Source organism: Verticillium dahliae, genomic scaffold, assembly GCF_000150675.1.
Source record: "Verticillium dahliae VdLs.17 supercont1.27 genomic scaffold, whole genome shotgun sequence".
Classification (NCBI taxonomy): Eukaryota; Fungi; Ascomycota; class Sordariomycetes; order Glomerellales; family Plectosphaerellaceae; genus Verticillium; species Verticillium dahliae.
This window is the reverse complement of record NW_009276928.1, coordinates 120,513-146,076: the sequence shown is the minus strand read 5'-3', so window position 1 is coordinate 146,076 and position 25,564 is coordinate 120,513. Positions and strand designations below refer to the sequence as shown.

At 53.8% G+C, this 25,564-nt stretch overlaps 9 protein-coding genes across 9 annotated transcripts; 4 read left to right on the top strand and 5 right to left on the bottom strand.

Annotated features, from left to right (window-relative positions):
• The first annotated feature begins 555 nt into the window (after positions 1 to 555).
• Positions 556 to 1,397, top strand: VDAG_09753 (uncharacterized protein). Its single transcript, XM_009654612.1, has one exon. The coding sequence runs from the start codon at positions 634 to 636 to the stop codon at positions 1,180 to 1,182; it is 549 nt and encodes a 182-aa protein (XP_009652907.1). The 5' UTR covers positions 556 to 633; the 3' UTR covers positions 1,183 to 1,397.
• Positions 1,398 to 2,284: 887 nt separating this feature from the next.
• Positions 2,285 to 3,740, bottom strand: VDAG_09752 (aldo-keto reductase family 1 member E1). The gene is made up of 5 exons (XM_009654611.1): positions 3,614 to 3,740; positions 3,028 to 3,465; positions 2,752 to 2,972; positions 2,532 to 2,678; positions 2,285 to 2,473 (listed from the first exon to the last, which is right to left on the bottom strand). The coding sequence occupies exons 1-5, from the start codon at positions 3,650 to 3,652 to the stop codon at positions 2,452 to 2,454; spliced, it is 867 nt and encodes a 288-aa protein (XP_009652906.1). The 5' UTR covers positions 3,653 to 3,740; the 3' UTR covers positions 2,285 to 2,451.
• A 1,582-nt stretch (positions 3,741 to 5,322) lies between these two features.
• Positions 5,323 to 6,489, top strand: VDAG_09751 (L-serine dehydratase; the record flags this gene model as incomplete). Its single annotated transcript, XM_009654610.1, has 2 exons — positions 5,323 to 5,408; positions 5,481 to 6,489. The coding sequence occupies 2 exons, from the start codon at positions 5,323 to 5,325 to the stop codon at positions 6,487 to 6,489; spliced, it is 1,095 nt and encodes a 364-aa protein (XP_009652905.1).
• A 945-nt stretch (positions 6,490 to 7,434) lies between these two features.
• On the bottom strand, positions 7,435 to 10,603 carry VDAG_09750 (beta-glucosidase; the record flags this gene model as incomplete). The annotated part of the gene is made up of 4 exons (XM_009654609.1): positions 7,435 to 9,312; positions 9,422 to 9,929; positions 9,983 to 10,155; positions 10,532 to 10,603. 4 exons carry the CDS (start codon positions 10,601 to 10,603, stop codon positions 7,435 to 7,437), a joined length of 2,631 nt encoding a protein of 876 aa, XP_009652904.1.
• A 2,175-nt stretch (positions 10,604 to 12,778) lies between these two features.
• On the bottom strand, positions 12,779 to 14,747 carry VDAG_09749 (Delta(14)-sterol reductase). Its single transcript, XM_009654608.1, has 3 exons — positions 14,551 to 14,747; positions 14,196 to 14,500; positions 12,779 to 14,141 (listed from the first exon to the last, which is right to left on the bottom strand). The coding sequence occupies exons 1-3, from the start codon at positions 14,613 to 14,615 to the stop codon at positions 13,036 to 13,038; spliced, it is 1,476 nt and encodes a 491-aa protein (XP_009652903.1). The 5' UTR covers positions 14,616 to 14,747; the 3' UTR covers positions 12,779 to 13,035.
• Positions 14,748 to 15,601: 854 nt separating this feature from the next.
• VDAG_09748 (uncharacterized protein) lies at positions 15,602 to 16,805 on the top strand (the record flags this gene model as incomplete). Its single annotated transcript, XM_009654607.1, has 3 exons — positions 15,602 to 15,969; positions 16,031 to 16,547; positions 16,656 to 16,805. The coding sequence occupies 3 exons, from the start codon at positions 15,602 to 15,604 to the stop codon at positions 16,803 to 16,805; spliced, it is 1,035 nt and encodes a 344-aa protein (XP_009652902.1).
• A 221-nt stretch (positions 16,806 to 17,026) lies between these two features.
• On the top strand, positions 17,027 to 18,233 carry VDAG_09747 (uncharacterized protein). The gene is made up of 2 exons (XM_009654606.1): positions 17,027 to 17,210; positions 17,269 to 18,233. The coding sequence occupies exons 1-2, from the start codon at positions 17,082 to 17,084 to the stop codon at positions 18,145 to 18,147; spliced, it is 1,008 nt and encodes a 335-aa protein (XP_009652901.1). The 5' UTR covers positions 17,027 to 17,081; the 3' UTR covers positions 18,148 to 18,233.
• A 225-nt stretch (positions 18,234 to 18,458) lies between these two features.
• Positions 18,459 to 19,679, bottom strand: VDAG_09746 (uncharacterized protein; the record flags this gene model as incomplete). Its single annotated transcript, XM_009654605.1, has 3 exons — positions 18,459 to 18,671; positions 18,772 to 19,531; positions 19,651 to 19,679. 3 exons carry the CDS (start codon positions 19,677 to 19,679, stop codon positions 18,459 to 18,461), a joined length of 1,002 nt encoding a protein of 333 aa, XP_009652900.1.
• A 4,319-nt stretch (positions 19,680 to 23,998) lies between these two features.
• Positions 23,999 to 25,081, bottom strand: VDAG_09745 (uncharacterized protein; the record flags this gene model as incomplete). The annotated part of the gene is made up of 2 exons (XM_009654604.1): positions 23,999 to 24,100; positions 24,158 to 25,081. The coding sequence occupies 2 exons, from the start codon at positions 25,079 to 25,081 to the stop codon at positions 23,999 to 24,001; spliced, it is 1,026 nt and encodes a 341-aa protein (XP_009652899.1).
• Between the last annotated feature and the right edge of the window lie 483 nt (positions 25,082 to 25,564).

The window sequence follows — 25,564 nt, the reverse complement described above, 5'->3', positions numbered from 1 at the left end:
CTGTAACGATGATGGCACATAATCGCGTGGGCACACTTGAAGCCAAGAGGATTAGTTGTGCAGCCAGCCCAAGGTGCGTCTACTTCTGATTGCCACTCGCAAATGTGTCGTTTCAACATTTGATGCGAGCTTGTTCGATGGCGTCCATTACGCCATTTATCTACGAACAGAACACATGCTGGTGACATCCCAGTTTCCAGACGACCAGGCTCGCGACAGCATGACACCCAACGAATCTGGTCACCGAGCGGAGCAAAGAGTCGCCGAAATGGTACTCATTGGATACATTACCAGCGTGAGCCAACGGCAAGTGCTTCAACTGGGTGTACCTCCTGTCGTCTGGATTGGACCAAATCTGCATGTCAGGTCTCGGCCCGGCCCCCATCTAGGGTGGTGTACATACACCATCGTGACCTCTTGAGAATGATTGACTGGGTGCCCGGAGTGCAGGCCTTCGATAAGAGGTCCATTGCATGGCGCGGGATTTGCTGCTCAGTCCTTGGCTCAAATAATAAGCCTTCCAGCCCACCTACCAACACGTCTTTCTCTCACGATGCCCAGCCTTGCGTAAGCAGTCGATGTTTCTGTAGAAACATCGCAAGGATCGTCCAATCTCTCGTGTCATTTGCGCAGATGATATCTACAGTTGCAGCCTCTGTAACCACGTACGAAGTAGCGACAGTCACAATTGCTGCCCGACAAGAACGTGTTCTCACGCAGACAATCCGTTTGTCAACGAAAACATTTGTTTCACTCTTGACGCTCGGAGTTGACTCCGACGACGATGCTGCCGGATCACCCAAGAGCACTATGCCGGCACCCAACTACGACAACTCACTCTCGAGCGCCGAAATTGGTGGCATCCTAGGAGGCATCGTAGCAGTCGTCGCCATAGCGCTGGTGATCTGCTTCTGTATGACACACAATCCTCAGCCACGCCGCCGCCGTCGCCCTCCCCATGAATACTATTATGACGATACGACAGAGAGTTCCGATACCCATACGACGCCGCCAAGACGTCAGCGTTATGTACCTCCTCCACCCCCCCGAAGGCCAGCTCGGCAATCTCGTGCCCAAAGGCCACAACCTTCCATGCCGGCACCACCGTCACCTACATTTAAAATCAACCGAGGCCCAGCCTGGGATCCGAAATATTCGGGTCCAAGAAGAACAACGAGATGAGGGAGGCGTTTCTTTTAACAACTTTGTTCAGAGTCTATGTGAGCGGTGTTGCGATGTTTTGCTTGGCGGGGATGACTGCAGCCTTGCAACTTGGTGAAGTCAGAGAGTCGCGTATCATCCGAGCTCAGATTGACAACACTAGCAACCAGCAGCGATCATGAATCTTGTCTATGAAGCACAAATACAGAATATTCTCCGAAATATGATCAACAGCCACGTCTTCCAGATACGATGTGATTTCAGTCACGATGTCCCCAAATTTGATGTAGTAACTTTGAAACTATGCATTGACTAATTTAACTATAATGATCAGTTGGGTTTATACTTATCATGGTTTGGAAAGACATCATCGGCGTGCGGGATCACACTGACCATGTGAGGGCTGCCACTAAGTCCTTCTAGGGGTGACCGTAATAGTTACCTCAAAAATGCTATTGAACCAAGGCAAATGGCCGCTTTGCCTTTCCTGAACGCTGATCCTACTAACATGGGCCATTCTCTGGCTTTTCTTTGGAGAAAGTAAGTGAAAATATTCAGTGCACTTTTCTTGACCGGAACACACACTGGGGCCAGGTTAAGAGGTCTCGTTCATTACACGGCTTTAGTTTGGTTTCTTCAGATCAGTTCTGCCGTTGTCTCCCATTGCTCAGCATTAAGCAAGTCTCACATAAGATGCCTCACGCAGACCATGGCCAATCGTGTTCAATTACTACTTTCTGTATCCTGTACGTTCGAAGATGGTTCAACAGGATCTCACCGAAACGAAGTGATCTATCGATTCGACCCAGCTATGGTAGCCATTGCGAGATCACTCGATGTTGCTTTCATATGTCCTCTAATGCTTCCCCAAGTACGTTCAGTTTCGAATTCTGACGTGCATGATTGAGCTCTTTATCGACATGACCTTGGCGGAAATCGTCCCAAGGGTTGTCAAGTCCTCAAGCTCCGAGGTCCGCACTCTGTAGCCCAACTATGTACAGAGTTCCGATGCATAGGCAAGCTTGGAAATTCGCCTTGGCTGATTCTAGAATTAATCACGGGACAAAAGTTGCTAATCGTGGCAAATCTCCGTATTGCAACACTGTGATGGGGCACGATGAGCACGAAGATGGAATACTTGTAGAATGCTAAGTTGGCAATGGATGATGCAGGGATTCTGCGACCGCGCACAGGTCTTAACCAGGCCTCTATGAATCATTCTGAAGTCCATATACGTGCACTAATTTATGCATAATCGGACTCGTGTGATTCTAGCCGCCGCCATCACGTTCAGGGAGCATCTGTAGGATCCCTGTATCAAACTGTCATTCAGGGCTGCTCTTCGGATTGGAAAGAATGCCGCCACTTACCAGTCAGTTACAAGATTTTCGTCAAGGGCGTTCATGACCGCCATATCGTCATCCGATATCTGGAACCCATTGACGTTGGCGTTTTCAATGAGACGCTCTTTGCGAGAGCTCTTCGGCAGCGTGACCATATTATGCTGCAAAGACCACCTGCAGCGTCCTGTTAGCGCATGGCATGTAATGACGTGCATCACCAAGAACTGTCCGGCAATCAAAAGCCTACCTGACAAGTAACTGGGCCGGGCTGCACGAATATTTTCTGGAGAGCTGGATAATCTCGGGGTGTTTCATCCGCATTGCGCGTGCCAGTGGTGCGTAAGCTTCGATTGTGATGTTGTATTTGGCGCAGGTCTCCCTGATGGAAGTTTGCGTGTTAAAGGGGTGAACCTCGATTTGGTTAATGACTGGCTGGATACGGGGCTTCGATGCCATTAGCTCTTCGATCTACATGGTGCGATTAGCCTCGAGAGTTGGGCAGATGAATCTCAACAAGACTGACATGCTTGGAGCCGTAGTTGCTGACGCCGCCTAGCTTGATCTCGCCGTCGTCAATCGCATCCTCGATCGCCTTCCAGCTCGTAAGCCGAGCTTCCTTCCCGCCATAAGGACTGTGAAGTAGAAAGAGGTCGATGTAGCCAAGTCCAGATGCTTTGACTGAGCCTTTGATCGATTTGCGGACTGCATCGTACGACGTTCCATTGCTCGCCAACTTAGAGGTGTAGAATACGTCCTCACGAGTCAAGCCATGCGTGTTTTCGTTGCTCGCAAGAAAGTCATGAATAGCTTTCCCAGCCTCAGACTCGTTGTGATACATTTGAGCGCAGTCAAATCCGCGATAGCCGGCGGCGAGAGCCCATTTGACGGATGATGTGGCCTCTCTGCCAGACATCATGTAGAGGCCTAGCTGAATTTGCGGGATCGTAGCACCATTTGAGAGCTGGGAGAGTGTCAGTCAAAGGACCAAGCCTGCAGGGTACGATCACTGCCGCGAGTGATGAGGCCTTCATGGAAGCCGAAACGTAACCCAGTACTTGACAGCAGCTGTGCGAGGGGTATGGTTGGACTGGTATGTAAAGAGCACTGACCTTGGCCTTGGTACTTAAGGAGAACTTGGTAGACGCCATCTTGATTGCAAATTTCGTCCAAACTTGGCCCCCTTCACTGGCAATGTTATGCAGACGATGTAGGCGAATTGACAAGTCGTCGGGTGACGAGGTGAGAATGTGCCTCGTGCCCAATTGTTCGCATTGTCTAGATGACATCATCTAGGTTCGGGGTGGGGGCGGGGCACTGGCACGAAAGCCTTCCATCAAAGTCACGTCAACTGGGCAAAGATATTTTTTGACGCCCATATCCTCATAACTGCGGTGAATACTCAGCAATCTACCGTGGCAGAAGAAGGTGGCATACAAATAGAGATGCTCTCGACATGACCTTGATGCTCACTTCTTGTCTGACATCCAGCCAGTAAGGGAAGGACAGCCAACACTTGAATATAGCCAAGGACTCAATATAGTCAACGATTGGGCGGACGATCGGTTCGTCAAACATGAAATAAATATCTCCAGGAACCTGAATGTCACAAGGAAAGCTTGAAGACGCCGCATACCCCTGATAGCCACTTTGAGGTGCGGTCTACCGAGACTGGTTCGTCATCCTTCTCTTCGCGCCAGAGGTACAAGCTGTGGCCGATCGCCATGTCTGTCCGTATCGGCTATCATATAAAGTAGCCTAGGCCAGTCAGGCCAACAATCGCGCCTTGAAATCATGAGTATGCAGAGACCTTTAGGCGATCAGTATCATCGAGGCCACTCCCAAAGGGTTCGAGATCAACGAAGCAACAACATGGCAATGAGCTTGGGAACTTCTAAACCTATAAAACTACTGCCAGACGGAAAGGGAAGATGCTACTGATGATACACTCGAGGCAGTTCAAAAGATTGTTCGTCAATCTCGATCCGCGAGAATAAGATTACTTCGACCCGAAAGTCGCCCCGGACGGAAGGTAAGGGGGTGATTGTTGAGGGGACAAGCCGTTCGTAGTATGAGATGGGAGGCTTCTTGAGAGTATGTATCACATGTAAGCAAGAGACTGTCGTGAAGATGAGGACTATGAGTGGTTGAAAAAACTGCAACTGATGGCACTTTGTGTAACATCCCTTAACCCGGAGGGAAAGTATGCTGGCCGGCCAACACTGATTGGGGGAGCGCCACACTGCACGTTGAAGCGATCTCGTGGATGTTAGAGAAGACGCCCGATCAGTAGGGTTAAATTCTATGCAACAGCACGATCGCGGCACGATGTATCTGGGACAAACCACCCCACAGCCGCTCAGTGACCAATCCAGGGGCGGCCCATAGCGCCTTCGGGGTCTTTCACCGCTAGCGTCGCAGGGCAGCCCGATCGATAGTCTGTCAATGGAGCGCGAGACCAGTTTCTCCCGATTGAGCTTTGCAACTTGTGTCGACACCTCCTAGGTAGGTACCCTATCGACAACTACGTCCCAGAGTGTGAGCCATTGGGCATATCTGGCTTCAGCCCCCATTCGAAAACCGTCGAACCATGGACATGTGCTCTCGTCACGACAAGGTCTTCTACGGACATCTCTCGAGATCGATCCCCGGCGGGGTCTCCCCACTTCTCGATGCCCTGTCGTCCTAAGGGCGCATCCGTCGACCTTCCAGCTGTGGGCCTTAAGTAGACGTTCAACAACCACTGTAACATCATTGACATCGCACTCTAACGAATACCATATTCACAGTCATCCGAGTAAATCGGAAAAAGACAAGAAAAATGGGATCTACAACCACCAACACAAGTCTGCCGTGGATGGAAACGCCACTAATCCCATCGCCTCACCTGTCGCGGGCCGCCGGCTGGTACGTTATCCAAGGCCTTGACGCTCCCTGTGTATGACATGCGTAGCAGGCCTCCTGACATATGAAACATAGCAACATCTACCTTAAGCTTGAGAACCTCCAGCCCTCAGGCTCGTTCAAGTCCCGCGGTATCGGTAACCTTATGCTACAAGAGATAGCTTCCCATCCCGATGGGCAGAACCTGCATTTCTACAGCTCCTCCGGCGGCAACGCAGGCCTGGCCTGCGCCACGTCAGCCCACGCGCTCAACCGGCCCGCCACAATCGTGACGCCGACCTCGTCCTCCCCGCTCATTGTCTCGAAGCTCCGTCTCCTCGGCGCCGAGGTCGAGCAGGTCGGCGCAAACTGGGCCCTCGCCGACAAGCACCTGCGCGAGAACCTCGTCGCCGGCCGCGACGACGCCGTCTACGTGCCCCCCTTCGACCACCCACACGTCTGGGACGGCGCGTCCACCATTGTCGACGAGCTCGTGAGGCAGGCCCCCGGCGCCATCCACGGCATAGCCTGCTCCGTCGGCGGCGGCGGCCTGCTAAACGGCCTGTTCCAAGGTATCGAGAAGCACGAGGCCGTCCGCGCCTCTTCGAACCCGCCGTGGCCCGAGGCGCGGCGGCCCTCCGTCCTCGCCGTCGAGACGCGCGGCGCCGACAGTCTCAACGCCAGCGTCGAGGCTGCCGAGCACGTCACCCTGCCCGGCATCACCTCCATCGCCAAATGCCTGGGCGCCGTCCGCGTTTCGTCCAAGACATGGGAGTGGGCCCAGCGCAAGGCCCGCCTCGGCCCTTCCGAAGTCACAAACGCTACGGCCGACGGTCCTGCCGAGCTCGAGAGTGTCGCTGTTGACGACTCTGAGGCCGCGCTGGCCTGTGTGCAATTTGCTGACGACACGCGTTTTGTGGTTGAGGTTGCGTGCGGCGCAACAATCGCAGCTTGCTACAACGGCCTGTTGCGGCAAAGACTTGGCCGGGGCTTGACTGACAAAGAATGGCGCCATAAGAACATTGTCGTCATTGTCTGTGGTGGCTCTGATGTCAGCCTCGAGGTTCTTGAGGGCTACAAGCGAGACTATGGCTCTGCAGCCTGATGTTGTTAGCCCGAGCACCATGTCGCTGACACCATTTCACATGCTTTCCAGCATTGCATTTACAATTCCTGAGATACCATAGTCGTCACAATGGACACGAAGGCGAAGGGAAAAGGTATACTTCAATTATGTTTACTAGTACTATTGTGGCGGTAGCACATCTCTTGTGTGGTCATAGACGAAAGGGAAAGCAGGCAGAACCATAGTGCAGCTCACGGCTCAAGGTCGACCTCGAACGATCAACCTTAGCACGCTTAAGTAGAAGCGCAAAATCTCGACGATGCTGCCACGGAAGGATGTACTGCTGTCAACAGCTTCTTCTTGTGCAGCTGCCAAGCACATATAGGTAGCATCATAGACTTCTGACAAATCGTCCTTTTCAACCTCCGCCGCCTTCGAAAGCGCAAGGAGGCACTGCCAGTCCCGATTTGGTATTACGTCTGTGGCCTCAGAGTATTTTCGAGAACGATTAACATCATGGTAGGGGTCTTCCATCGACCGTCTCGGTCGAGTGTTGTCCATATCACGAAGGGTTGTCAAAATCTTCGCGAGCAACTGATTGGTCTCACGTTGATCCATGTACCGAAGGCGGCGGCTGCCTTGCTCTTGTTGTGCGTCTTTGCTCGACAATTCATCTTGGTCATCTTCGTCAGAAGAACCCCCGTCGTCTTCCTGTGGCAGTCCAGCCTTCGTGTCGTCGTCTGAGAGCTCGCCGTCGGAGAGATCGCCGTCGCCAGAGAACCCTTCGTTATCGTCTGAAGTCTCGTCGTCAGGCTGTCCATTGCCTTCGTCTTCGCTTGGCTCCTGGTTTCTCCATGCTGCCGGGAGTTCCTCAATCTGAACTAGCTCATACCCACAAATAGCCTCACAGACTTCGATTTCAGGGTCACATTCGGGGTCCATCCGACACACATACTGCGTCTCACAACGCCCGCAGCAGCAATCCTATTCGAGGCGAGTGCTGAGAGGGAGGTTTCGGGATGAGCTCCCGACAAAGACCGTCTTTTCGTACTGGCTGATGAACCAATTTTGCGTGACAACATCCCAGTTGCTGAGGTCCCGGCGCGTGAGTTCCGCACGGAAGGTTTGCGAGGCTCCAGGCGCGATGTGAATGCGGTCGAACCCACGGAGGACTCGAATCGGATCGTCAGGTCCACCAAGAGAAACGTAAAGCTGTGCCACTTCGTCCCCAGCAACCTTACCCGTGTTGGTCACGGTCGCGGTGACCGTGAATATGACGTCCCAAAGCATTGGGTTGCCTCCGGGCCCTCCAGAAGCTGGGAGCCTAGGCTGCGGTGAGGCATCAAGAGCGCCCTCTGGGAGGAACTCTTCTGCAGTTTGGCCGTATTTAGGATCAGCCAATGCCTCCTTTGGGTCTGAGGAATTGAGGTATGGGTAGATGTGTTGATAGATGTAACGGATTTCGCCCTCGGGAAAGACGTAGTCGTCGTAGTTCGTACTGTAGTTAGCACCAAATCTCGGCGCAGGGCTCGTCTGCCCAGTGGTAGGGACGTAATCGTGAACGTCATGCCTCTCAATCTGAAGATTGGAGAATTCAAAGGTTGTGTACGAAAGGCCATAGCCAAACTCGAAGATTGGGGCGTGGCTGCTGCTGCTGTTCCTCGGCGCTGATGCATTGTTATCAACACCCGACTGCCGGTCAAACCAACGGTAATCGATGAAGACTCCCTCGTCGAAATCGCTCTGGGGAGCACCATTGCCATTGTTGGGCTCTCTCAGGACGTCAACGCCGTAGCTCTCAACAGTTGGACCCCAGGTGAAAGGTGTCTTGCCACCAGGGTTCACGCGGCCGTAAAGAATATCGGCGATAGAGTTGCCAGACTCCTGTCCGGGTAAGCCGGCCCAGATGATAGCCGTGATATTGGGATTCTCGTACCAGTCAGTGACTAGAACGGGACCAACCGAATGGATGATGACGATGGTGTTGTTGTTGGCCGCAGCGACTCGTTGAATAAGCTCGTCTCCTCCATTCCAGAGAGTGAGGTTCTTGCGATCACCTTCGTTTCCATCAACGCTGATATATCCTTCGCCAGAGTTTGCATTGACGAAAACCAGAGCAGTAGCATCCGCCTGGGAAACCAAGGCCTCTGTGCGCTCATAATCCCAGTTGCTGAGGATGCTTTCGTATCGCGAGCCATCCGAAACGGCTTGAAACTGAAGAGCACTATCAGGAGTGATGAGATAAGGGAAACTGGCGGTGCCAGATCCCCATCCAGCAGCCAGAGTGCCGTTATTGCAACCCTGATCAGGGCAGCCATTGGGACCAACAGGACGAGGGCCAGCATCTTCACCAATGACAGCAACAAATTTCGGCTTGTTCAGAGGCAGTGATCCCTCATTTTTTAGTAAGACAGTACCGCGGGCAGCGATGGTGCGAATGAGGGCGCCGTGGTCTTGACGGACATCAACGTGTTGGTTGATGACCTGCACATTGTCCTGGGCCGCCCAGTGCAGCGGGCCGATGGTGTCTTTTGTCCAAGACGAGAAGTTGATGTCAGGAACATCGTCCAGGGTCTTTCCAACTTTGAAAAAGGCCGCCATAATACGCATGGCCATGTCATCGAGCCGATATTCGGGAACGGTGCCGTTCAAAATGGCATTGGTAAGGTTAGCGCCCCAGAAGGCGACTCCGGTGTTGAAGCGAGTGTCACCGGGCATGGCCATGTCAAGTCCAGCAACGGCAGTGGCAGCACCAGCATGCTGCGCTTGCCAATCGCTGAGGACGAACCCCTGAAAGCCGAGTTCGTCCTTGAGGAGCCCATTCAGAAGATGTGAGTTTTGACAGCCGTAACTGTTGTTGATCTTGGGCAAAAAAGGTCGGTCAGTGCACTGTCTGCAAGGAAAGAGGAGAGAATGGTATTGCCCCCACCTGTTGATAAGAACACATGACACTGCCGGCTCCAGCACGGACAGCGTCTGCAAATGGCCAAAGGTAAAGCTCATGCATGGTCTTGTCGTCAACGTTCGACGATAATGCCTCGTCGACATCGTAGCCGTAACCTTGAGCCTCGCCAGCCTGGCGGAAATGTTCCTGCTCATTGACGATGTAGTGCTTGACGTTGGCAATAGCACCAGCATCCTGGATGCCCCTGACGGATTCGGCGACAGCAACGCCACTGAGGTAAGGGTCCACGGCGAAACCCTCCCAGTTACGACCTCCGGCGGGAAGGCGACCTAGAGGGCCAATGGCGGGCCCGAGGACGACGTCGACGCCCTTGGCTACTCCTTCGGCGCCAATGGCGTGAGCGCGCTGGTACAGAAGCCCTCGGTCCCAGGTAGCGCCGGCTGTCTGGCTCGAAGTGAAGTACGAGACGTAGTCCGCGAAACGGATACCCTGTGGGCCATCCTGCAAACAAAGCCCCCTCCAGCCGATTCGGGGGATCGAGCCGACGTTTCCGACGCAGAGATCACCGCTCCAGCTAGGATTCTGTCAGATGACTTTGGATGGCAAGACGGGGTCTGTGAAGCTTACCCGACACCTGTCGTCAGGTTGACCTTTTCGAGCAGAGTCATCTGCTCTACCACCTCTCTGGCACGGGCGTAGGCGTCCTCCCACCCAGTCGCTTGGGGGTTCATCCATGGAGAAGGGTAGTGCGGAGGGGAAAAGGCGAGCTCGCTAGAGCTGTTAGTCTGGCGCTGAGGATGCTGGTCAGCATTGTTTCGAATATTAATTCCAAGGGAAACAGAGTCCGTGTCAACGAGCCTTGGCGACGAGATGTCGACAACGGTGGTCAAGGCTCTCAGAAGTAGAATACTGGGAAGAAACATGGCAGTGGGGCACGAGGCATGAACGATTGTGGTGAAGTGAAAGACCGCTCTCTGCGGCCCGAAATTGCTCGAAAATGAAGATGGAGTGGTGCTATGTGCGATGCTTGAAGAGCGTGGGTTCACACACAACAGACGATCGAAAGGGCATGCGCGAACACGGCATGGGTTTGATTCGGGTTGAGGAAAGCACGACTGCTCAATCACCATTATGGTGCGGGTTTGGTTTCCTTGTGAAAAAGAGGCAAGTACGTACCTTGAGCTTGGGTTGTCCCGCAGAGACACACCCGCTGGCTGCCAGTAAGGCAGTAGCGAGGGTCAGCTTCATGGTACCGGTCAAGCTTGCAGTCCGAGGAATGGTCGTCCAATGATGCTCAAAATTTAGAGTATACAACCCTCGGGTAAATGCAGATTTAGGTCCGTCGCAATCTTGTCTGACAGGAAAAGGTCGAGTCTCGGATAGTTGCTTTGCAAGGGTCCCGATTGTAACGGACGTGGCTACTGAAGACCCAGGTTGTCAAGATTTGGAAGGCAGTCGAGGAAGACTGGCCTTATAACCCAATGCTGGACAGCTTCGGGGATTCCGGGTCGTGGGGGACTAAGGTTGGGCAAGGATGGTGGAGGAACAAGGAGAGCTCAGTCAGGGATGGCAGGTGGATATGGGTGCGGCAGCAAAGGGGAGTCGGATGCCAAACAACCTGATTCGTCTTTGCAGAGTGTATGTAAACATGAAGGCGGGCCTGACGATAATATCGAAATACGCCCAAGTGCCGAGCAGGATTCGGCTCGCTACTCAGTCCTTCGGAGGCTGTGGGCCTGAGAACCATGTAAAATGGTCGGCTATTATTCAGTCGATTCGCAACCAGCTGCACATAAGCACTGGCGATCACAAGTAAGGTTCTAGAAGCCATTTTAGGGGACACTGAGCCATGGGAACACAGCGTGTGGTGCTCTGCAGGCGGCCATGTCGGGCAGCCAGTCTCGAGGCGCAAGACAGTTCGTGTACATGTAGACAGGCCATGGGGAGAAAAGGGCCGATCAAGATGCAAGATTGAACCGACTCAGATGGTGGGAAGGACTGGGTAGCAGGGAGTAAGGTGGCAGTGGTGAAGTGATGATCGACAAGGGCACCGCTCAAAGTGGTGAGGAAGTGACGATGTTGACGCACACGGGAGAGGGGTGCAGGGCCTCTGGACGACATCAAAGACACCTATTGCGGCTGCTCAGCTTGGCGTTGCAGGAAGGTACCTCGCCCGTCACTGGCAAGTGCCTGCCAGTGCGCGTCTCCCAAAAACCGATGGGTACCTTAGCCGGCCGGTGCGGGGGAAAATGGAGCTCCTCCCCAAGCTCCCCAGCTTTGTTCGAGTCTCGAGCCCCCCAACAGGATATCATGACTTCATGGCACCATATTGGATGGACCTAAGCCGACGAATGCGACGCTGGACGCTGTTCATGCATGCCCCGGGCGGTGCTGGGACAAAAACACCGACAATCGTCCCCCATGATGGGAGCACAGGCGCGGCTCGCCAAGGGGGATATGGTTGAGCTGAAGCACAAGTAAACAAAACACTGCTACCGGATCCAGGGAGCTGCAAAAACAATGACAGGTGTAAATTTCTTCTTTCGACAACAGGGAGATTCTTTTGAGATGGAGGGCTTGGGCAGCGTCTCAGTTGCCCTTAAGCCAGCTGCAAATGCCTCGTGTCTCTTGCAGGAGTTGGTCCAGATTGACTGCGTCTGGGCAGCATCTGTCTGACGCCTTCATGCCGAAGAGCGGCTGGTGGGCACCAAGCCGCATACTTGCATCAAGCTTGCGGCCATGCTCTCTCACCAGGCCGCCTCACTTGGATGGATGACCCAGCTCCAGCCTCAGCGTGACGCAACTTTCAAGGTGACAGTGCCCCACTGTGTATCGAATGACCTTGCCCCCTCTTCTCCCTTCCACACTCGCATCTGAGCCTCCTCTGTAGGTACCTCCGCTGAAAGCCACCCGCTGCAAGCTCCAACCGCCATGCCCCACCCACATCCTGAACCGTCGATCAAGAGCCCTCTCCCCTCCTTTCTACGGCCTAACACGATCTCTTCTCTCTTCCCCACGCCGAGGTCCGGCTTACATGGGGACGCCGAGGCATCGATCGCGGGGTAGGAGATGGAGGGGCTGCCTGGTCCTGGTAGTTAAGCAGCCATTCCCTTCTTCAACGGTTAGTGTACGAGGTGCCCGCGCGGCGGTCAGGCCGTTAAGGTGAAAATCGTACAATCCAGAACCAAATAAGTGCTCCAATAGGCTTGTTAGCCAAGAGACACCACGCAGACCTTCCCCGCCCCGATGGACGGGTAGCAGTGTCATAGGCCCTATATGTGTTAGATTCTGTTGTAGTAGTTCTGTTTCCCAAGCCGGTCACTTGAGCTGCGGAATCCAGCTGTGTTTAAGCTATTCGGATTTGTCACTGTGTCCACAAATCCTTCATTCAAATGGTTGGGGTCGGTAGGTTTCAACAAGTTTGGGTAAAGAACAGCTTTAAAACGTATAACCAACTGTATCGAGTAAAGTAATTTTACATCTGCGCCTCTACTCCGCATGGCGCAGTGCCCGCCATCCGGGCTTGAGTCCCAAAATCCCAGGCCCGGCGAGCCGCGAGTTTGTGCCATGTCAAAACCCGCTGTCGTGCCCGGACGCGCATCCTAACCCCACAGTCTGAAGTCATGGGTCGTGAAGAAAAGGGCCGAAGGTATGCAGGCTGATGGGGAGATCCGTACCGCCTAATACACGCCAGGAAGAATCTTCCACCTGACAATCTTCTTGTACTTCTCCCAGTCATCACCGTACTTACGTGCGCACTTGTCATCGTCGCGGCGGTCACGGTGGATGAGCAGGATCGCGAAGTAAAGCACGTAAAAGTACGTAACAGGAATGCCCCAGCCGCGAGCAGCACCCTGCACCACCTCACGACCGTCGAGGGTCTTGAAGGCACCCTCTACGCCCTGCTCAACTAGGCCGGAACCCGCTGTCAGAATCTGGTAACCCGACATGCCTGTGGGAAGAGAGTATGGCCACGCCTGGAGCCAATCGCCAAGGTAGTTGATGTGGCGGGCGACACCCCACCAGCCAGAGATGAGAAGGCGAGTGCCAGCCTTGGTCTCAATGTACTTGAGATGGGCAACGCTGGGGTCGTTGGGGTTGGTGCGGAACTTGTTCTTCTGGTTGTTGGAGGCACGGAAGATGTAATAGGCCAGGCAGATGGTAGCTCCAATGGTAGTCACCTGAAAGGCGTTCAGGGATACGGGGTACATCGACAGGTACCGCGTCTGCATAGAGTAGATGAATGGAAGCCATGCAATGTCGCCAAAGGATAGCATGAAGCCGAACCCATCGGTGGTAATGTCGATGGTCGTCAGAATGGCAGGCTCGTTCCACCAGCAATCTACCGTGTAGAGGAACTGAATGGCCGAAATGAAGATGATGCTGTTGGAGACGAAGCCAAATGTGCGGTACTGCTTGGCGATCCAGGCAAAATTGAGGATGGCCCAGCCGAGAAGGCCAGGGCGGACCTCCATCCAGTGCTTGATGTCAACCTCGCCAATGATTGGGATCGTGACGCGCGGGTTGAGCTCGCGGCCAATGAACCAGTCGTAAATGAGGTTGCCTGAGTGGCCACCCTCGGCAAGCTCGCGGTTCTCCTTGTTCCCAGGCTTAACGCTGAAGCTGCGAACGTAGACATAGGTGGCAATAACAAACGCCAAAATCATATTGGCTGTGAGAATCTGTATATAGTTGTCGGAGATGTAGACCCAGAGAGCCCAGTCGGCGCCCTCAAGGGCAGTCCCGGCGGCAAGGATCGCAACGATGAACATGCTCGATGCAAAAGCTGGGAATAATTAGAACTCGGTGATTGAGTAGAAGGGAAGGAAGTACAACATACAGTTGAACCTATACTTCAACTTGCCGCCAGAGGCCAGTACGACACCATCAACTTCCTGAGCAGGAAGGAATCGGTACAGTAGGGCGTTGAAGAAGAAGTACCCAACAACGGCTAGAGTAGCGTTGAAACTACCTAGGCCCCAAATGCCTTCTTCTGGCCATCCAACCTCACGCTTAAGCTGCGCCAAGTCGATATTCTTCGGGTCGAGGAGAGACGGGGCAGGGCAGCCGGAGACGTCGTTGCAGGCGAATGCGAGGGCGTACACGACAATAGGGAGGATGGTAGAAACGCCGGCGGTACCCCAACTAGAGACTGTCAGTCCGATTCTGCCTTGTCCTTCTTGGGTAAAACTTACGGTCCGCCGAAGTGGTAGCCATGAGGCGGGGCGCTAGATGCGACCTCCTTTTTCAGTCCAGCCATGGTGTAGTTGGGGTCTGTCCTGTTGACCCTGGTGTACTGCTGGTTGATGGGCGCGCAGGCTCTCTCTCTTATGGAAGAGGGAGAATAGGCACTGCTCGGAATGCGCGGGGGCCGATTGGCGACAGTTGGCGCGAACTTGAGGAAGGCCCAACAGAAGCTTTGCAGCCGGGGTCCTTGACTTCCGGGTGACCTGACGAGTTGAAGCACGGTCGGGTTGATTCAATTTCGATGATGCTCACACTTGATTGGTCCCTGGAGCAAGTCAATCGACAACATGGGGCTCGGAGGAACCAAATGACCGCCCCACACTACTGTCGGGTAGGATCTCTTCCATATCGAACCATGCTGGGCAACAGACCCTCGTACTCGTAATGAGGAAAGCGTGACTGGCCGATTTGGCCATTCTTAGACCTCGTTGACTGTGTTGACTACCTAGGTACGTCAGTACCTTCAGTATTCGCATCGCAGGGACATGCATTGCCTTGTGCCTTGAGAACATCAAGTCCCAAGATGACCAGCCGGCAGTTAGATTGAAGTGATGAGGTCACTGTGGATTCGTCACACGGGTATTTCTCGGATGAATGGTGTCCTGTCGCCTTCGCTCATCTCTCCACTGTCGGCCACCAGTCAGCAGGTCTTATTACACCCAAGGCGGTGCCGACAGGTAGGTCGAAATGGTGGATGGCTTGGCCAGCCCGCCAATTGCCGCGTGTCTTGTACGAGGCTGATGAATGGCCAGGTGTTCCATGTTCGATACCTCTACCAATTTGGCTTGACAAGAGACATTAGACTGTTGAATGCACATGACGACTTTGACGTCAGGCTGATTGACAACCGCGACCTGCAGCTCTGCTATTCTCCTTCTATCGATCCGCCTCTTTCAATTGATGATATTAGCATCGCTTTTTCGACGCGTCCCATCGCGCCACCCGGCGCCTTCAATTACTCTCCACGGCGACCCCCTGAGCTGAGACCATTGAAACACGATGCATTTCCCTACGAACCGCGCTCTCACCCTGCTCCTCGCCGCTTCGGCAAGCGTCTCGTTCGCTGCGGAGGAAAAGCCATCGACGACACCTAGCCCACCGGCGTGTACAGCTGTTTCAAAGACGAGCGGCGCATTCTTTGACCTTCGACCCGACATTGCCGCAATCCCCGAGGAGGGCAAGACTGCGAAAAGTGGTTCGGCAACGAGCGATTACCACGCAAGGGGATATGATTATGGACGAAACTTCACACTCAACATTTGCGCGCCGGTCGCGGATCCTGTCGAGCATGTCGTGGGGCTAGGCAAGGACGAGTGGAAAAACGTCAGCGCCTACTACACATACAAGGATGAAGTCTACTCTATAGGGTTCGTTGCCATGAGTCTTTGGCCGGTGCCGTCGGGACAATGACTGATTGATGTGCTACAGACAAACATCTCTAGATCTTCAAAGCCACGGCCGCATGCTCGTCCTACAATATACAGGCGGATCACCATGCGGGGCGGATAAACCCAAGGATAATAACAAAACGAAGCGCGAAGATTCGCACGATTCCTACAAGGGCTCTGCCGGAGAGAAACTCGCCGAAGCGACAGATTCCGGCGACGAAAAGAAGAACAAACCAGTCCGCCGCAAGTCGGCGACCCTGTCCTTCCACTGTGAGCCGGAGCAGCTTGCAGGCCAAATAGGCGTCTCCTTCGTGAGCACCGACCCTGAAGAATGCGCCTACTTCTTCGAGATCAGATCGGCACATGCCTGCGCTCGCGCAGAACCGCACCAGCCTGGCAGTGTCGGCCCCGGCAGCGTCTTTGCCATTATTTTTGCCATTGCCGTGCTCGTGTACTTTGGCGGCGGTGTGTTCTACAACCGCACTGTAGAGCACGCCCGCGGTTGGCGTCAGCTGCCCAACTATACTCTGTGGGCGGGCATCTGGAACTTCATATGCGTACGCTTCCTCCTGCTCGGGCGACTGCTTAAGCGACTCCTATGCATCTTTGCTTCGCGGTCGCCTCGGAAGTGATCTGTCCATGGCTGACGTGTGCGTGTTCAACAGGATGTCTTCTATGCAGCCCTTTCGCTGTGCTCGAGGCTGCTTCCTGGACGACGAGGCTACAGCCATCTGGCTGGCTCACCGAGTAGGAGTCGGAACCGAGAGGATGAAAACCGTTTGATTGACCAGCTAGATGAGGAGTGGGATGATTAGAACGTAGACTGTATAACATTGGAATGATTAATTGACCTTAGACGTGCTTTTTTTCCCCGCGAATCCATGGTGTTGCTGTTTCGGACGCTTTGGATTTGCAGGACTGTCTTCAAAGATCGTTGCCGAATTTCGCCGTGTGCCTACGTCTCGGTGACGTTCGGTGAGATCTGCACACGTCACTGCCTAGTAGCCTCCCTTGGCCTTCAACCTGACCAAACTCCAGGTCTTCCATCACCACGAGCCAGAAATTGCGATTTGCCACCACATCATCTCGCCATGCCTCTCCCCACAGTCCCCCATAGGCTTCCCGAGGTGGTGCAGGCTGCTTTCGGCCGGGCCAGATCCCAGGGAGACCTCACCTACTTCGAGACTCAAGTGACGATTATTGCCCCCAGCTCCATACCCGTACGTCGGCGAGCTTGAAAGACTTGGTTGCGAAGTCCTTCACTCACATGACTTACAGTTCCAACTACGATTTGCCCCAGCTTTGGCAAGTAAACCTACCGCGCCCAAGTCCAAAACTGCCGCCACAACACAAAAGCCATTCGACCCTTTCGAGAGCCCAGAGAACGGTCCTCTTTATGTTGGTGAAATCGCCCCGGCACACAACCTCGTTCTCAACAAATTCGCTATTGTCCCTGAGCACTTCATACTCGCCACCAAAGATTTCAAGGAGCAGACTCATCTACTCGAGGCCAATGATCTCGCCGCGACGTATGCCTGTATCGAAGCATACCGACAATACGGTCTTGACACCAATACGGATGGTGAGTTGTTCGCCTTCTTCAACAGCGGATCTCATTCGGGAGCGAGCCAGCCCCACCGGCATATTCAGTTACTGCCAGTAGCTCAGATGAAGGCTGGCCTGGAAGACATCGGGGACTGGACTATTTTGGCCGATCGGCTTGATCAGAAAGATGCACCGTTCAAGACGTTTTCCAGCGACATTGGGCATGAGACCTCGATGGAAAGGCTACATGAGATTTACTTGATCCTCTACCGTCGTGCTGTTGCGGCGGTAAAGGAGCATGTGGGAGAATTGGATGATTCCCCCAGGTCAGGTTCTGGTAAAGCTGAAATCAGCTACAACATGGCATTAACGAAGACGCGACTTGTGGTCTGCCCTCGCCTACGTGACGGTGTTACTGTTCAGACAGGAGACAGCCGGACAGAGGTGACTTTGAGTCTCAACGGCACGGTTCTTGCAGGAACAGCGCTTGTCAAAAGTGAAGCGGAGTGGGATGCACTACGCGAGGATATCGACATGGGTGCATCCACCTTAGCGGCCATTTTATCAAGAATCGGAATCCCGACTGCCGACAGCAAGTCAGGTAGACTTTGAGATGACATGTATTGAAATCAGCCTTTGTCGGCGATTCGTCCATTTTTATTTTTCAATTTGTGACGAAAAAAAAAAAAAAATCAAGCAAACACGCCGTGCCCAGCAATGGCAAACCCTCGAGACGCTCTGCAAGACACGCAAACATGGTGATCAACACCAAGATCCCTCGTTTTCGAATTCAGCCGGCGGCATTAATCGAACCCACCCTCAATTCCAACTTCATTGATTGAGTCGGTCACCCCAAGTGCCTCCCAGCTAGACCAGTCTCCATCTCCTGAATGAACCCCCCCCCAACCCCCGTGTCATCGAGTCTACTCCATGCACTCCTCTTCGTCGCCGTAATCACCGTTCTCGTCTCCATTCTGAACAAGTTCATCCCACTTCTTTCGACATGTTGCATTGCCAAAGAGGTAGGAACCGCCCTTTTGCTGGATGTACTCAGCCACTTGCTTCCAAGGTACTTTCATCCGACCATTCTCTGCTTCCTTGGCGAATTTGGCCACCCCTTTACGAAGGAGTTGAACCTGCCAAAATAATCGTTAGCAGTCTGCTGAAGAGAAGCACTTGGCGGGACCAGGTAAGGAAAATACATGCATCTTGGTCTTCCCATTCTGGCCTGCGCACCCTCTCTTCCTTCTTCTTCGTCAGCGTGCGGTACCGCCCGCGAAGTGTGCTCTCAGCTTCGCGGAAGCCTCCTGCTTTCCGTATCTCACGATATGTCATGCCCTCACGCTTTGAGCGGAGGAGAAATTCGTCCTTGGCCAGGCGCTCCATGCTCCAGTCTGTAGATGACACGGGCTTGACCGGCGCATGTAACTGGTCCCTCTGTATCGGCATGGATACCGGAACTGTGCCCTGGACAGAAACCGGAGGGTTTGACATGATCTGACAAGACTTTGGCCTTGCCAAAACGCCATTGGAGGGCTTCGGCGAGCCGGATCGTGGCTTCAGGGACTTGGTTGCTCTGTCTGGAAGCTCTTTGCGGATGCCAGCAGCACCCTTGGACTCGGCTGTCTTTGGCTGAATCGCCCGATTCGAAAATTGCTTTGACTTCGAGGTTCGGCCAGGCTTGCTCTTGCCTCTTTTGGTCTTGACCGGCAATCTTGACGCAGTGTCGGGCGCGTCTGCTATCTGAGAGTTCCCTCCGGCTTCGAGCGCCGTTTCTCTTCCCATGTCAGACATACAGGGCGAGGGCATCCTGCTGCGGAGGTCTTGTGGGTAGAGAGTTCGAGAGCTCGAGGATTGTCCTTCAAATTGCGAGCAGGAGCTGGACTCGAAGGGATGAAAGGAATCGGCAGCACCGCTGCTACTGGTTGAGCTGAAGGAGCTACTGACAGCACCAAGACCTTGGGAGACACTGGTGTCTTGCGAAGCAGAAGAGAAACTGCCGAAAGTTTCCAGAATGCAACCCGGGTTATCAACCAAGTCGTTGTATATTGCTGTGCCAAAATGATGGGCAGAAAGACCGTGCATAGGTACAGTCTGATGGAGCCCCTGATCAACCTGACCATGAGGCAAAGGTGCCATGCCATCTGGGATTATGCCTTCTATCATATCGTGAAAAGAAAACTCTGGGAACTGGGATGGAATGGGATGGATGTGGTGTGGATAGGACGATAGAGTGGTCGGCACATGTTGCAAACCCATGTCGTGATAAAGCTCTGTACGTGAATAGGGGCTTCCGGCTGACCCTGACAGGTATCCGTTGTGGAGCTGTTTGTCCTTGCCTCATTGTTAGCAGTTGCCTGACATGACAAGCAGATGAGGAGTATATGTTTCTGTCACATATCGAAATGTGGTGCATCATGCACGAATGGAGAGGCAAAACTGTGGGCTGTGATCAAGCCAACACGTACCTCGAAGCTGTCTGACAGACTGTCAGCCCCCTGTGTCGGCCACTGTCCCGTGTTTTCCATCATGTTCTGCTTGATCGGAAAGCCCCGGTCATGAAGGTGCTGGGAGTTTCTCCGCAATATTTGATCATAAGGATGGTGAATCGCTTGCTTTACGTGGCTGCAGCCCGAAGGAATACCGCGTGGTTGATTATCCAAGTAAAAGTGCGGCTGCGATGAGCAGGTGTAGTGTCGCAAAGACCCTAGATATGGAGTGGCAAAGCTCTCTGGGCAAGCTTCTCGAAATACCGCCCGGGGCGCGTCTCTGTTGATAAACATCTTTAGACTCGGATTCACTCGGATGTGCCGATAGATGAACAAAGTGGTCCTGGAGTCAGTGTCAGACGGCAAGACGTGTACACCGCTTGTTCTATGCCTTCCACTGGGCTTCTGCGCGTTGTCTGAGTTGAGCGCGCAGGTATGGGGTTATGCGATGTGGATGGCCGTCTGCGAGAATGACTGGCGTATAGATGGTCTGGAGCTGGGTCTGTGGTGCGGAAAGGACAAGTGACACAGGAGGTGTGAGGTGCCGGCGGTGGCAGCGTGGAGGAGCTCGGTGACTCTGAGTATTCTTCAACTCGGTATCTTGTTAATTGTGGAAAATACGCGTTTGACAGCTGTACATGCTCAAGGGCGCGTTTGGAGAAGTATTTCAAAATGTCTAAATTTTCAAGTGCTGGGTCTGACAGTTATGCCAACCTGAAGGTGTAAGCCTTGTTGACCTGGGGTTGGGAACGTGTCGGTCGATTTTTTTGATTGTAGAATGAGAAGTATCAGGGAGCTCTCGGGGCCCGTAAGAAAAGCAGCTTATCGAGTGCATGGCATGAAATAGGAGGTCCCATGATCTTGTTAAAAAACCAATAGATGATGGCTCCATTGTAGCCCCACGCTCACATTGTGTAGGAAAGAGACTCATCACATTTCGACTGAATGTATCTTGACATTATGCCTGCTCCAAGCAGGGACTGCGTCCCGTAGCGGGACGGGTAGCTCGTCGTCTTGCCCGGGCATGTTTTACACAGGAAAGTTGAATGCCCCGGCTCATGAGATGCCAGTAAACTGTTCCGCACGATGGCAATCTTCGTTCCAAAAAGGAACGAAATCAAACTTTTTTTCATTTGAGGTGGAGGACCATCAATGAGGACACACATAGCTGCAGAAAATCGAAATTCTGTCGTCAATGATAGCCGTAGGGATATCACAAATAGGAATGGTGGGCCGGAGGCGAGATCCTTGATGCTCGAAGCGCTGACCAACAATCATGACCGAGAACATCCAGTCAGCTTTGGGACTTCCTGTCTAGCCAGATGGAAGATATTTGATACGAGAATTCCGAGCCCTTGATATGAATCTAGACATTTTTGTTACAAACTGTTTAGTTTTCAAGGCTGGTGTCATCATGCGTAGAACCCCAAGGACGGTCACCCCAGTCATAGTACCATAGTCAAAGAAGCAGCCGCCTCCATGGCCATATGTGACGACCGCTCGATCTGGCTGACGTTGCTTCCTCAGGCCTTGATTGTTTCCGCATCCCGGGTGCTTGGGTGAGTTGTGAGGTGTCACTGCTGTTTGCGGGTTGACCGGTCCAGTGCATGGGTGGGGAAGTTAGGAAAGGTCAAGATCCAGGGAAGCCTGAACATTCGCCAAGACAAGGATGCTTGCCCCCTCAGGCATGGCCAATGTGAGTTGCATGAGCCCCTGGGCGTGAAGAAGGGTTCCACAAAGTGGCGTATTCAGGCCGGCACTTGCAGATGCCACGGTTTTCGATTCGCTGCCCGCTCAGCATGGACATGGCAGTGGCCAGACTGCTGACCTTGAGCAGACTGCTCATCGCCTGAATGAAGGGATCTGTGGCAACAAGAAGAGTGACCCCGTGCAAATCTGGCTGGCCACCAACTCACTGATTTTCGTGCTGGTCATGTCTCTTTGGAGACCCCAGACATCTCCACAATGAATCGGTGAAGTTGCGATAGGGTCTTTTCTTTAGCCTCGGTAGCCCTAGCTTTTGTGCCCAAGGTCCGGGAACCCGGTTGTGCCACAACAGTAATCGGCTGATTGCTTTGGCTCATGCATCTCAAGAACCCCAGCATGCGTCCGATCGTTTGACAGCTAGGGCCAAACCGGGGACCAGCCATCCGGACCCGTACCGAAGGCTGGATTTCCCGAAGTTTACTCGAGTGTTTGCGCATTACCAGAAGGGGCCATCTTGGGTCATCAGCTGAATTCTCACATATGATATCATGGTCGCTTGCCGTAATGAGCTCGCTGTGAGCTGTGGTCCTCTTTGGCGATGTTCAAAAGTAGGTAGCTCGTTGGCCCCTCCTGCTGGACGCCGCTGAACATAACGGAGGGATCAATGGTCTGGATCCAAAGTACATACCCCTGCAGTATGGTATGCACAATTCATCCAACAAAAAGACTTTGGCAGAAAACGCCGCAGTGGTTCGAGAGCTGTGAAGGGAGCTTACCGCTGTTCGCAGTGGGCGAGCCTAACGACGGGCCACAGCACCCGCATCAAAGAACCTGACCACGTAGGCCCCGGCATCTTTCCTCCCCTCCTGCTTCAGGGTTATTGGTGGAACTCCAGTGGCTAGAATTTCGTCAGATTTGACCTACATGGATTATTGGCAACCAAGAGAGCAGTCTTGAGACCATCAAAGGCTGCGAGAGACAAGATTTCCCCCTCAACTGAGGAGAAGCAATGATTCTTCTCCAAGGCTATCTTGGCAAATATTCAAACAATGAAGGCTCGGCCTGATACCTCGTCGGGCCATATGAAGTCAAGTAAAGTCCTTTGAAACTTACCTGCCAACCTAGACGACCTCGATATTCCCACTAAATTAGAACGGTCTTTCTACTCAAGAACATGACCAAACCGACTTTCCTAATGATTGAAGTTTTTCAAATGACGACATCCCCGTAGCATGTCTTGCACCTCATCTCCGGAGCAGAGTACCATCGGCCTCCACGTCGGCTTTCATCCTAGGATTACGAAGGAGATAGCGCCGCTTATCTCGATTTGAAGCTGATCATCGCCGGTCGTCCCGACAGTCGATCGCCTGCAGCTCGGCAAGAGACGCAGGCCAGATGGGAGTGGCAAGCTGCAAACGACTGCCGTGCAGGAGTCCCCTCCGAGACGCCTTGCGGCTTGTCCCTGGGCATTGCCCGCGCACTCCAGAGCTGATTGCGGTGAGTGCTCTGAGCGCTTCGAGAGCGATTTGGTCCAGGAACTTGACGGACGCGAGAACGTAGAATCGGGATGAACCTTCCCATCGGCGATAGTCGATGCTTCTTGTTGTCTCCCAAACCATAGCAGTCTTGCCCGGAGCGGGGGAACAAGTAGGGTGACCGACTTCCCGGAGGAGACCTGCCAGGTGGGGACAACCCTGCGTAGGAAGTCACGATTCTGCAGTTTTCTCGCGGGCTTTCAGAACCTTGATCGTGCTTCCCGAGACAGAAGGCTACGAGCATTGCTTCCCCATAATAGTGCATACCCTGCTCGTCGCTCTGTTTCTCGGTGGCGAACTAGATCAGGCCGTCAGCAAGCTTCCGAGACAGGCGAACTTATGCGAGAGATTAGCGGTGGCGTGTTGAGTTCGGTGCGAAACATTTTGAACATGCTTGATGACAAGTGTGCTAGTCTTCAGGTAGAGGCTCTCTCATCTGCCCACACGATCAGGGAGAGAAGAGGGACGAGAACATAAGAGTAAAGATGCTTTTTCTTTTTGCCCTCGTGACTATGCTAATCAGGTACATCAGCACTTCTGTCTCCCATACGCCTGACTCCCCCGGAAATAGTGACAGGTCGTTCGCCAAGACGCCTCCTCCGTTTCCTCATTACAGTGATGCTCAGCATAGCTTGATTATTTCAGCAATACGACGGATGCGATTCCCGTGGTTACATCATCTCCGAGACCGTGACTTGGTGCTTTTGGCGCAGCAATCGATTCGCGTCGTCCTCACACTCCAGGCAATCCGACAACCTGGCGGAGTGCCGGCACAAATCGTGGAAGTACATATAGGGTGTACAGTGCGGTCAGAGCGGTCAAGAGCCCAGTAAACTGTTCCGAGTTAGCAAGTCTATAGCAATGCCTTGATGTGTGACTTGACAGCCTTACCTTCTCGAACCAAGTGTGGAAGTAAATGGCCGTCATGAGCAGCATCCACGAGCTCAGAGCCACAGCCGCAAGGGCGGCCTTGCCTCCGAGTCCCAGACTGTCCTCCTGAAGATCAGCCCTCTCGACGCCACCCTCCGATTCGACGCCAGCGCTCTTGACGGCGCCATCATTCATGACGATGGCCCTCTCCTCCCTGACGCCCCGGTGGCGCAGATACGCCCAACCGACCTCCTGTAGCAAGAACCCACTGGCCAGGACCAAGAGGAAGACGTGTCCCGAGATGTCGTGTCCGCCCTTCCACGCGCCCCCGGCAGCCTTGCAAGCCACAGCGCTCACAAACTCGCCGACATCCGCATCCCCGTCTTGTACCTTGTCCACAACCACCTCGCAACGGCCGCCCGTCCACCGGAAACTGCGATCAATAATCGCCGGCCCAAAGCACCACTGCGTGACGAGGAACCACAGTGCCGTGGCGACAGCCCACCTCACGCCGGCCTGCATACGCCTCTTGGTATTCTGGAGCGCGGGGTGCGTCGCCACGAAGAGCCCGAACACGACGGTCGTCCAGAACCAGCCCCTCTTGACGTACACGACGTTGAAGACATTATTCTTGCGCGCAAAGTAGCCCGGCGCCTCGGAGGGGTGCTGCGCGTGCGACTGCGTCGTTGGGTCGTAGGCAGCGCGGCGGACCTGCGGCGAGAGCAGAGAGTAGGCCGTGCCGAAGAGGAGGAGGGCGGGAAACAGGGCGGCCAGGGCCGCTTCGACGGGTGTCGGGAGGTAGGGAGGATTGCGCCTCGTTGGGGTCGTGGCGGCGCTGCGTGTCGAGGACGCCGATGGCGATGACGGCATGGTGCCGTTTTGCTGTTCGGCGAGGGCGCGACGGCTCTTGGAGCGGAGGTTCGCTGCTGGCGGGGAGTTGTCCATGTCGGAAGCTCAAGGTCGAAATGGATTATTGGTTATTGCATTGAGAAAATATGTTCGGGTAAGGAAAAGTGACGATGGAGGAAATCCGACTCGCTTTTCGGTCTCGTGGCAAGAGCGAAAGCCAGAGAGCAGCCTGGATCGGGCCTGAAATCCGGTGGGCACTTATGACGTTTGCACTTGGGGGGCAAGGGGGGGCCTGCCGCGGCTCCAAGCTGTGGCCCCCTTGCCTTAGCTGCTTGAGCCTCATTGAGCCAATCACAAGAAGCTGTTCACCAGCACTCACCGACAATCACCCGGAAGGTCGGCCAGAGTGTCACTGTAGTGGCACCTAAGGTAGGTACCGATAGTGCACCAGACAACGAAGCTGACCTCACGTTGACGATCCTGCACTGATGACTGCACTAATTCAGATTTTCCTATGTACCTGGTGGTGTCAAACTAAACCGCTCGGCGGTTCGCGGAAACGACTAAATAGCCCCTGCA

Excerpts from the sequence above, each read along its gene's own strand:
- VDAG_09747 (XM_009654606.1), top strand. The coding sequence starts at position 17,082 with ATGCCTCTCCCCACAGTCCCCCATAGGCTTCCCGAGGTGGTGCAGGCT. Across the intron at positions 17,211-17,268 it reads TTGCCCCCAGCTCCATACCC|TTCCAACTACGATTTGCCCC; the intron begins GTACGTCGGCGA and ends CATGACTTACAG.
- VDAG_09752 (XM_009654611.1), bottom strand. The coding sequence starts at position 3,652 with ATGGCGTCTACCAAGTTCTCCTTAAGTACCAAGGCCAAG. Across the intron at positions 3,466-3,613 it reads CCTTAAGTACCAAGGCCAAG|CTCTCAAATGGTGCTACGAT; the intron begins GTCAGTGCTCTT and ends ACACTCTCCCAG. Across the intron at positions 2,679-2,751 it reads CCGGCCCAGTTACTTGTCAG|GTGGTCTTTGCAGCATAATA; the intron begins GTAGGCTTTTGA and ends AGGACGCTGCAG.
- VDAG_09753 (XM_009654612.1), top strand. The coding sequence starts at position 634 with ATGATATCTACAGTTGCAGCCTCTGTAACCACGTACGAAGTAGCGACA.
- VDAG_09749 (XM_009654608.1), bottom strand. The coding sequence starts at position 14,615 with ATGGCTGGACTGAAAAAGGAGGTCGCATCTAGCGCCCCGCCTCATGGC. Across the intron at positions 14,501-14,550 it reads GGCTACCACTTCGGCGGACC|TTGGGGTACCGCCGGCGTTT; the intron begins GTAAGTTTTACC and ends GACAGTCTCTAG. Across the intron at positions 14,142-14,195 it reads GTTGAAGTATAGGTTCAACT|CTTTTGCATCGAGCATGTTC; the intron begins GTATGTTGTACT and ends AATTATTCCCAG.